Here is a 10,726-nt window from a genome sequence, read left to right as displayed (position 1 = left end):
CCTGGAATATTAGATTGTTTCACAGGGACAGGTCACTCAAAGCTAAATTTCTCACAACTGGGACTGATACCATGTTCCTCAGTTTCTTAGAGCTGGGTTTGTGACCCAGGGGCTGCTTTACAGATGTGCTGAGCTCCCAGGCAAAACTCAGATGAAATGACAGCGTTTTTTTAGCACAGAGACAGCACTAGAGAGTACTTGGCATGTGGGGGGGTGAAAGGAAAGAAACAAAAAATAGAACAGTAACAGACCCTAGTTATCTTAAATTGGACACTCGGTATTAATGAATTCTCACCTTTCTCAGTTTAGAAAATGAAGATAATGCCCTGTGCAAATAAACAAACACACACCCAAGAAGAGCAGAAAGAAAATACTTGTAATTAATTAGTGAACTATACAGACACTGCGGCATTGGAGTGTCGATAAAAAAGCTATCAGGTTCTTAATACTTTCTTAACCACAATTTGAATAGGACTAAATAAGATCGGGCTAGGACACAGAATAATAAAATAAATTAGTACTGCCTCTATGTACTGAGAAAAAAAAAAGCACTGAGGAAAAAATAGGGAGTGTTCTCATAACAACACATGCGGAGTTGAGCTGACTTCATGCTATATTAGGAAAAAGTAGTGTTTGAGCTTGATTTCACAACCTTGGGAATGTCCTTTCTAGTATAATTTTGGGAAGCTGATCATGTGAACAGTGTGTGCACGTTTGTATACAAACACTATGTTAGGGCATGAAACATATTTTATCATTCTGCTATTATTAAGTAACTCTACCTTGGAGACTCTCTCAAGATCTATATTCGTATCAATAGTTAGCGAATTGTTATCTATGCAGCTTCCTTATATATTTGCTCCTGTTTCAATGTCAAATAACAAGAAATGTTAGGAAAATGCAGCACAAACAATACGCTTTATTATTTAGAAATCTCCCATAGTTATGTAAAAAGAGCAACTTTTATTTGCACTATACGCAGAAAAACAATGCTGGAGGAGGAAGTTGCAGCAAATCTGCATTTTTGTAATTTCTCATTTAAACGTAGGCAGTTTTCAGCTTATCTTGAAAGCTTCAGAACTCAAAGAAACAAATAAATGCTTTTCAAAAGATATAAATATTAACTAAGTGTTTCATTTAACCCCCTCCCCAAACAAACAAACATAAACACAAAATTCACTCTTTCTTCCTTTGGGCCAGATTCTGATACCTTTGCTGAACAACACTGAAAGCCATTTATTTCAAGTTCTCACCGAGCAAGTTGCTTTCTGGTACAATGGTATTAGAAACTAGTACAAGAAAATTATTCCTGAATTTGACCATCTCGTCTTCACATTTTATTAATGCAAGGTCAAGCCTTACCATCGAAGTCTAAAGAAATCCCATTGATTTAAATGTGTAGCTGCTAATAAAGACTAATTTTTCCATGGTGCCGAAGTCGGGTGCCTGAGGGCTGGAGGCACTCGGTGTCCCCGCAGTCAGTCCAGACGTTAGCGGCTGTAACGAGGTGCGGATCGGGGCGCCTCTGTTGTTGGCAACACACAAATACAAAGACTCAATGCTGATCTCACCTCTACGGCAATGGGGAAAGAGAAGTGGCCCAAACCTGTGATTTTCAGCACACTCCGTGGTATGCGGTGGCTATGCGTATGCCATATATAGAAGGAAAGTGCGCACGATACTTTAGGTGTCCTAAAAGTATCCTTCAGCCTTTGCTCTCCACCAAGCGCTCATCTGAAAAGCTTTTTTGCTTTCCCTATAAAAGGTAATTTCCCTACGGAAATCTTCCGATCGAGCAGAGTTTAGAGCCATTTCGGGGTTCCTTCCCATCTCCATAAACCTGACCATAGGGGTCTCTTGAAAGAAAATTGCGAAGAATTTCCAACTGGACTATGTAATCACAGCGCCTGGTATCAAGAGGAGGGGGAGTGACATGAAATCACTGACTTGTGACATACATTCCTCAGCAACAGCAGCTGCTGCCTAATGACAGCTAATAAAGGGAATCTTCCCTTGACAGAGCTGCATGCCTGCAGGAGAACTGGAATGCGCCCCAGATAAATCCACTGATAACCTAGGAAGCAGAGATCACACCCAAACAGTATAAAAGACAAGCTTCGGAAGAGAGAGGATAGGACAAGGAAGAGAGAGACCTGAAGAGCCATCTCAGAAGAAACAGCTTGAACGCCCCATATTGCGAACGAAGGCAGCACCATGGACACTAAGGGCTCATTTTCCTGTGGTTTCCTCTTGCTGCTTCTCATCCAGCTCCAGTCCAGCAAAGCCAACCCCATCTACAGCCTCAGCCCTGCCAAAGAACTGGCCAGCATGGAGGTGAGGACTCTGCTTTTGCAAGGTTAAACTTTCAGGGGGCTTAGAAGAGTGTGAGGTGGTGTCTTTGCCTTTCTGTTGTACAACCAGGTAGCCGCGTTAGCGATCACATGCTGGGGGACGAAGTCTCAGTTCTTCACAGGGGTTTAATGAAGCTTTGTAGAGCAATCCCCTCCGGCGCTGGGATCACCCAAGCTCCTGGGGAAACAGAATTATGATGTTGTGGGCTGTCTGCTTTGGGTTGTTGGTTCTTATTCTCTTAAACAGCCACCTCCCTTCAGGTTTCTTAATGAAGTGGAGCAATGTCGCAGACAGAGAACAAAGTAATGCATCGCAGTAGCTCTAGGAGAATAAATAGACAACTTTCGGGTGGGCTCCATCTGTTTGTCCTGCTAAACGGCAGGTCCAGAGGAGCAGGGCAGTCACATTGCTCCAGCTTTGTGGATTTAAGAGAACGGAGCTGCATGTAGGTGGGAGCTGAGGAGGTAAAGCAGAGCACCCGAAGGCAAACTTTTAGAAGATGCACAACTTGTGCAAATCGAGAGGAACGGTATCATCGTATACTGGGACTCATCCAGAAAAGACCCTAGAGCTACAAAATTACCACATGCAAACTTTTGTGAGTGATACGAAGAGAACAGAGAGTGATACTTAGAGAACAGAGAGTCATACTTAGAGAACATTATTATATTAGTTCAGGAAGCAATAAAAACTTAAGATTCAGTCTTGCAAGACCAAATCTGACAACTTCAACATTTCCTTGGAATGGTATCAGTGGCCAGCTAATTGCAGCATCAGACCAAGACCAAATTCCCTAAGATAATTAGGACAGTGTCAGCCAAACTGCCTCATGCCTCCAGGCTTCGCTGTCTCCAGCAGCTAGCTGAGGAGGGTGGCTTCCAAATGCGCTCTCCCTCAAGCAAGCTGTAAGGCTCACTCCTCTCTAGCCTACTTCTAGAGATGGACGATTAGATTCTTCTAATTGGTTGAGCTGCCCCTGGGGAGGTTTCCTGATCCTGGTTATTCAAAGCTTTAAAAATTATAGAGAATGGTACCCAGAAGGAAGTCAGATAGCAGACATTTTTTTCACATAGGTATTTTCAAGGAGATGCACGTTACTTTAAGGAGCAGAAATCCAGCAACTCCTGGGGCAGGGATTAGTGGAGACACCAAGAGCTTCTCACAGTGCTGCCCACTGCAACAGCAAGTGGTGACAAGCAAGCAGACAATCTTAGAAAAAGAAGAGAAAGCCAACAGCTGAGAAGCAGCATTGCAGGCAACTTCTGAGAACGTGGGGGTCCCTATGAATTTAGAAGTACTTTGAGACTGTGTACCACTGATGTGTTGAGCTTTATGTCCTGGTGCAACACAGGCCTTTCTTTGTTTCTCTGCCAAGAGCTGTTCTAACCTTGCCAGTAAGAAACACTGCTGTGGAAGACAGCTTCTATCAGCTTTTGGCTAGACTTACCCATAGATGGAATTAGTGTGGAATTAGTGGATTTACTGCAGAGCTCAAGAACCACCAGCAACTCCGGAATACAACCTGAGAGACTCCCTAGAGGTGGCTTTAGGGCCATAGGTGAATGCAGAATCAGATGAGCGGAAGGGCTAGTAAATGACCATGAAACTCTGAGTTTCATGAAATTAATTCTTCTTTTGTAGGCTCTGCTGGAGAGACTGGAGGATAAGTTTGCACTGATTGAAGCCCTGGAGTCCAATCCTGACCTGCAAGAGCCCAAAACCCAGGAGGAGATCCCACCAGAACTCATAGATGACAGTGATGACCAGAAGACTGAGTCCAAGCTAGCACCCAACACCCCTCTGTCCTACAAGGACCCCTTCCTCAAGAGACTGAGGGGGATGCAGATGCCCAGGATGATGAGAGATTCTGGCTGCTTCGGGAGGAGAATTGACAGAATTGGCTCCCTGAGTGGAATGGGTTGCAATGGTGAGTCCAGCCTAAGCCATCTTGGTGAACAGAACAGACTATACCTGTGTTAGACAACAAGGGAGGAGCAGGCTCTTATTTAAGTCTTTAACAATAAGAAATAGTTAAACAGTTTGAGAAAGGAGTTCACTTCAGTATGAAATTTAATCTAGTAGTGGTTTTTCAAAAGAAAATGTGTCTATTGATTTGATGGATAAAAGCACTGCTGGCAATAGTGGCGTATACCGGGAGACAAACAGATTCAAATAACATTTATTGCATGTTTGGCTTGCAGGTTCCAGGAAGAATTAGGACAACTTCCCTACCCGTGCTCTGAAGAATGCTTTACAGTACCTGTTCCTCCCAAGATGAAAGCCAGATGCTTTCTAAACTCGTCAACAGAAAGTTATTCCTATTTTTATTTATTTATTTATTTATTTATTTGATTTTTTTAAAGAACATTTCTTACTCTAGCACCAAGAGACCATCTTTAAATAAAACTAACACATTAGACATCTATGCTGGACCTCTCTCCTGTCTGTTGCATTAAATTTCTTGTATTTTCCTAAAGTCAAAAGCCTACGTTTTATTGGTACTCTGGTACCCACAAGGCTGGATCTTACACAATACTGAGAAAGTATGAACCTGGGAGAAATGAAAATGAATTTTTCACTAGAGTTTCCCTCTCTTCACTAAGAAATTATAACATTATCAGGAAAAAAAAAAGCTTGCTCACCACTGGAAGACCAACATGAGCCCTCCTGTAGACAGGGTTTCAGTAACAAGAGAGTCCTTTTGCTGATATAGCTTATTCAGTCAAGGCAATTGCCACTCCACTGCCACAAATCCCTCGTGTAAGCAAAATTTATGAGAAAAGAAATTAGAAAGATAGCAAAACTTCACAAGTAAGAAGATAACCAGAGGGAGGAAAGGGAATTCATTGTATATGCTTTCTAGCACTGACCAAATAAAGGCTACAAGCATCAACAGAAAGATACGTCACTGACTGTGTCTTGTTTCACTCTGTATGGGGTTGAGCTGCTGAGCCCCATTTCCTCTTGAAGGATCCTCAGAGGGCGTGAATCCTATCACAGTATTTCTACATGTGAGGGAAGGAGGGGTCACTCCTATTACAGAGCAGCTTGGGTATAACATTTATCACTTTCTGGGAATGGCCCCAGCTGTTCTAAACATGACTAACACACAGACTGCAAGCCTGATACAGATCTCATTTAAACCTTTCTAGCTTAATTTCGCACCTCTGATCTGAATTTGGCCCGAACCCCATTTCCCTGCCACTGCCCCCACTCCCCCACCCCCAATAGGGTTATGTTGCCAAGACCACAACCAGTTAGCATCCCACGGACCAAATCGCTTGGGTTCCCCGGTCAGCTGCAGCACCAGCATTGAGCCCAGGCAGTGTGCAACTGTCCTGCGATCCCACATCCCACTAGAAACTGAGTTATTCTGAGGATCTGATTTAGGGTCTTGTTCCCAGGGCCTAAGAACACAGCAGCACCAGGCTGGACTCAGCTGCTGAAGGCGCACACGCCCCCACCGAAGGGGTCTGTAGGGAGAGGAATGATATTTGAGGCAGGCCATAGGCAGGCAGAGGTGCCAGAGACATGCAAATTGCTGACAACGGCTCTCAGAAACCCCAGCTACAGTGACACCATAAGATGGGGTGCTGAGTGGCACACCACTCCTGCACACATTGTTTACAGCTAAGGCTGCTGTATCCCTTTAAAAGGCCTATGCCACACATGGCATTTCTGACAAGCTGCCCTCCCAGGCACTCCCCGTGCTGCTGACAAGGCCTCCAAGAGGCACCTGATGCTGCCCGCCGTGCTGGCCCTCGTGATTCTTCCCTAGGCGAGAAGAGCAGAAACCTGCCCGAGGGAATCATTTTGCTTCACTGCAACAGGAACCAACACCTCCTGAGACGTGTCGGAACATCTCCTCCGAGTCAGAGCCAGCCAAAGACAAAATACTCCGTGCAATAGCGTCCAGAGGGGTTTCTCTAGCAAAACTGGTTCCCAGTTCAAGGCTGCCAGCAGCAACCACGAAACGGCTCTGTAGGGAAAAGCTACAGTGACTTTGCATTTATTCAGAGGTGGTTTTATAAATCAAGGGGCCTCCTGCTGGTAAACGGCTTTGGGGAGCCATTGTGAGGACAACACAGCTTTGTCCCCTCAAACAGGCTTTCCAAACACAGCCCTGCAGCCACCTTCTTCCTGCTGCAGCTACTGGGAACACAGGTGGATCCCTCCACACTGGGCTCCCCATGCCCAGCTACGAAAGGAAGTACAACCAAGCCTCATGCTCTAACACTAATAGCCCTTGCTGGAGCTGAATTTTACCTAGTCAAGCAAAACTTGCACGGACGCACCAAGACCCTGTAAATTATCCCTCCCTGTCAGCCCCCCGGGGCACAAAACCCTAATGGGTTCAGTGGAACGTGCTAAAAATGGCAAGAAGAGTTGGCGCTGCCTGACCCAAAGCCAGGTGGGTCCAGTACTAACAGCAAGCCAGTTCCTGGTGGAACAAGTCTGTATTGGCTTGCAGACAGCATGTTAATAGACCCTACAGTCTGGGAGAACCTAATTGAGGGCAGGCAATCTAGGAAAAAAGCATCTCTGCGGCCGGATTTTTACTGCTGCTCCCATAAACACACTGAGCTGTAAACCTCCCCCAGGGAAATCTCACAGCCAGGTCAGAGTAGGACTGCACACGGAAAAAAGCACTTGGAAAAGCTGAACGAGAGAAACTTAGCACTGATAAGCTCTACGGGCAGAGAGGAAGCACCCCCAGGGATGAGCAAAGTGCTGTGAGTCACTGGTGCTGTGAGAGCTGGGTCAGAGAGGGCAGGAAAGAGAGGAGGGAACAGGCGGTCCCAAACAAGCACGAGACAAAAGCAGCCCACTGTTTGGGGAGAGAGCAAGGACACCTGAAAGCTGAACTCCTCTCTGGAGCTGTATCGGTTGCTTTCTGAAGAGGGTACAGAAAGGCTCTGGCCAGGAGGGTGCCTACAGAGACCCAGAAGGCTCCGCTGGGAACTTGCCTTCAGCGAGGTGAGGAATTTCAGTCAGTGTGTGCAGGAATGGAAGGTCCTGGGACAAGCTAGCATGTGAATTCATTTATCAGCTGGTTCACAGTACAGGTCAGCAGGCTGACGTCTGCAGCAGGGGAAGGACCGAGACACAAGCACTTACAGCAGCGTGAGATGCATCAAGTGCTCGTGCTCTGCCTCGCTTCGCAGCAACCTGGACTTGTGTTCATGGCTCAGACACTCAGAGGAGGGTCCTGTTGTCCCAGGCGTACACATGAGGTGCTAAAGCCATGCTGCAGTCTTGGCCTTTCATGCAGATAAAAGCAGATGCCTAATGGCATTTTGTTTCTTCTGCTCTTTTCACTGTGGCAGATTCCCACAGTTGCATGTTAGCCATGGAGGGATGCGGGCATTCCTTCTAACTAGGGCATGCTCTCATCCAGCAGCAGCCAGTCCTGCACAGACCCACGTGTAAATGTGAGGCAGCTTCCTTCGGATTTATGGTGGAGCTGCCTTTGGTGCCTACAAATTGTGGAAATTAATCCTGATAGAACTTTTTGGAGGGAAAGGGGGAATCAGACTGGAGAAGAAATAAGCAGTACCAGGCTGTTGTGAGAACACGAACTGCAGATTAATGTATTCCTACTAGGACTTCACACCTATCCAGGATACACTGCAAATCTTCTAAAGAAACTCCCCCTAAGGGAAGGCAAGGTTTGCAGCGCGTGTCAGTAACAGCGTAGGAGAAAGACTGGTGGCCACACAACCAAACCAGCACTTCAGAGCTTTGCCTTAGCAACTGTGCTATGGGTCAGACAGAGGATCAATGTAGCTTGTAATTGTAAACAATTCAGAAACAGGATGCCTCTGGGACAAAGCTATTGCTACAAAGAGCTGATGTCAAACCCAGATAACGGCAATTACATTACAAGCAACTATTCAGCACTGACCATGGGACAGAGTTCTGAAATCCTGCCCTCCTCCACACCGTCGGGTATCTGAGGGCTTTATAAAACTTAATCAACCCCCATAGCACAGCACCTAGGACGTACCCCCAGTGCCATCACACTTATTGTGTGAAGGAAGAAATGTCCCAGGGAGATCAGAGAGAGACCAGCCTCACGCCTTCCACCGGGCTCCGATGACATTTGCCACCTCGTGCGATGCCAGACTTCATCCTCGCTTCCTCATAGCTTCTGGCAGTAACCCTGACTGGTAGTGCATAATTCAGCAGCTTTCTTTCCTTTGAACTTCGAAATACAGTAATTACACTGGTATGCTTCATACACACTGTAGGGCACGAACCTCATTTGGAAGAGCAGGCCAGTTGGCCTGCAGGTTTTTTGTTGTTGCAAATCAGATCTGAGAGTTTCTTTCTCCTTCTCAGAGGCTGCACTATCCCTTTCCAGCCTCCTGCTATACAAAATGTTTCACTGAACATCACCGAAATCCCAGTCTGCAAGCAAGAATGCCAAGAGGAGCTGTCACCACTGCTTTGTGTCTATACGAAATCCTACGTGAAGTATAGGGTGCATATCCTCAGCTGCTGCAGGGACGAGTGGAGCTGTGCCAGTTTCCATAACAATCTGGCCCTATCCAGCTTGCTTGATTTACATCCACTGAAGCTTGCCCCCCAAAGGCCTCTTTGCCGACTGACACCTGCTGATGAGCGCGTCCCAGTCATCCCCGACAGCAGCTCCTTACAGCTGACAGTACGATGGCACCGTGCCCAAAGACGGAGGCTACCAGCAGTAACAGAAAGCTTGTTGACAATTCTGCTGTGATGAGAGCAACCCTTCCCTGGGTCTCTTGCACGCTTCCCCAGAGGTACAGCTCCATCAGACAGCTGGCACCCAGTTGTCCAACACTTGTCTTGTAACTTCCCCAATGAAGAAGCAAGAGTCAGAGGCATTGCTGAGAGAGAAAGGGCAGGGGATCTTTTCTAGTGCTTCTCTCACACCTTTCAACTGTAAAGCCTCTCAAAACAAGTCAAGAGTGTCCCTGTGCTGTCATTCTGTGCTGGGGTTGAACCATCGCCACCCCAGTGACAGCTGCTACTGACAAGTAACTTTAAAAGGGAATCCTTCTGCCGACTCCAATCTCCAATCCTTTACCAGAGCAAGTGACAGAATGTAGCAGGCTTCGTTCTTCAAGCTCTTGCACCTTACTGCTGGACCAGAAACTGCCATGATCTTTGTTCCCTTTTACCGATCGCTTGCAATATCTGAGTCCTTCCCACCTGAACAAAACGGAAGCACTAGTACAACTGGTGTTTCTGAAGAGTCACAGGCACATCAATTCCCATCTCAGTAGTACAGCTTGCCCTTTATGAACAAAAGGTTGTATCATGTCTGTATTTTGTTTTCCTCGGAGCAGATTCTGATATGCTTTCACGAACGAATAAAAAAAAAAAAAGCCTAAAGCTGTAACCAGAATTTGGGCTCTTATGCGAGAAGGAAAGGAAGGAAGAAGGATTTGTAGGACCTTCCCCTATTTTCACTTCCTATATCCTGACTGTTCTTTTGGAAAACCAGCAGAATCCTGCACAGAAACAGAAGCACAGTTGAAAAGAGTAGAAACTTTTAAGAAAAGGCAAGAGGAGGCAGTTCGGGTGAGATCTACTGTGTTGGGAAGTAGGAAGAAAAAGGAAGATAAAATCAGTGTGTAAAGTTGGGCATCTCACTGAGCTATTCTCTAGTATAAGCAGCAAGGCTCTCAAGGTTGTCTTGTCTTTCCTGTTAGAGCTGTGAGCTCTTCAGCATACTTCAGCATAACATTGCTTTGTGTGTTCTCCACAGACTGGTAAAAATGGGTTTCGGTCTCTTGCTCCTAGATGCTCAAATATCAGTTAAATGTGTGATAAACTACACACAGCCCATACAGTTACTCACGCCTTTTTTTTCCCCCCTGCAGTTTTGAAACAGCCTGGAAAAAGGACAGCTTAACTAATTTTAAATCGTGACCTCTAAACCCCATTGAAACCTCTTCTCCTTCATTTCCCAGATGGTGAAGGGAGGAAAGTCTCACTGCCACCTCCCTTCCAGCTGTGAATGAACTATTTCCCACACTGCAATTCAAAAACTACAGTGGATGTTAAAGCAGCCTAGCGTCTCTCGCTGATGCTGAAAAGCATTTCAGCACCTTGGACAAGAAGAGCAACTTCATTATCTCATCAAACGCATAAGTGCAACGAAAGCCTGGGGCAGTCATGCTGTTTCTTCCTGTGGGTGCTGCAAGATACACACTTGTACGTGTATACGCTCGCTGAAGCTGGTGGCTTGCCTCCTGTCAGCAAAGCAGAAGAAAATTTCACCAAACACTAAGTTCTTCTGTTAAATACACAGTTTACAAGTACTGGGGTCACAACACATGGTTGGATTTATGAGCCTATAAACCTCAGTAGAAAGGGGTTTTAATCT

General features: G+C 45.9%; 1 protein-coding gene across 2 annotated transcripts; it reads left to right on the top strand.

Moving 5' to 3' along the window:
- Positions 1–188: 188 nt before the first annotated feature.
- On the top strand, positions 189–5,251 carry LOC310883201 (natriuretic peptides A). 2 transcript variants are annotated; one of them, XM_083803181.1, is made up of 3 exons: positions 189–2,334; positions 3,994–4,279; positions 4,554–5,251. In XM_083803181.1, the coding sequence occupies exons 1-3, from the start codon at positions 2,215–2,217 to the stop codon at positions 4,568–4,570; spliced, it is 423 nt and encodes a 140-aa protein (XP_083659307.1). In that variant the 5' UTR covers positions 189–2,214; the 3' UTR covers positions 4,571–5,251. The 2 variants fall into 2 exon arrangements, with proteins under 2 accessions (XP_083659307.1, XP_083659306.1); XM_083803180.1 differs by having other exon boundaries at positions 190–2,334; positions 3,994–5,251.
- The last annotated feature ends 5,475 nt before the right edge of the window (positions 5,252–10,726 follow it).

The sequence above is a fragment of the Anser anser genome (genome assembly GCF_964211835.1).
Source record: "Anser anser genome assembly, chromosome: 17".
Taxonomy (NCBI): Eukaryota; Metazoa; Chordata; class Aves; order Anseriformes; family Anatidae; genus Anser; species Anser anser.
The sequence above is the reverse complement of the archived record's forward strand: the minus strand, read 5'-3'. Positions and strand labels throughout refer to the sequence as shown.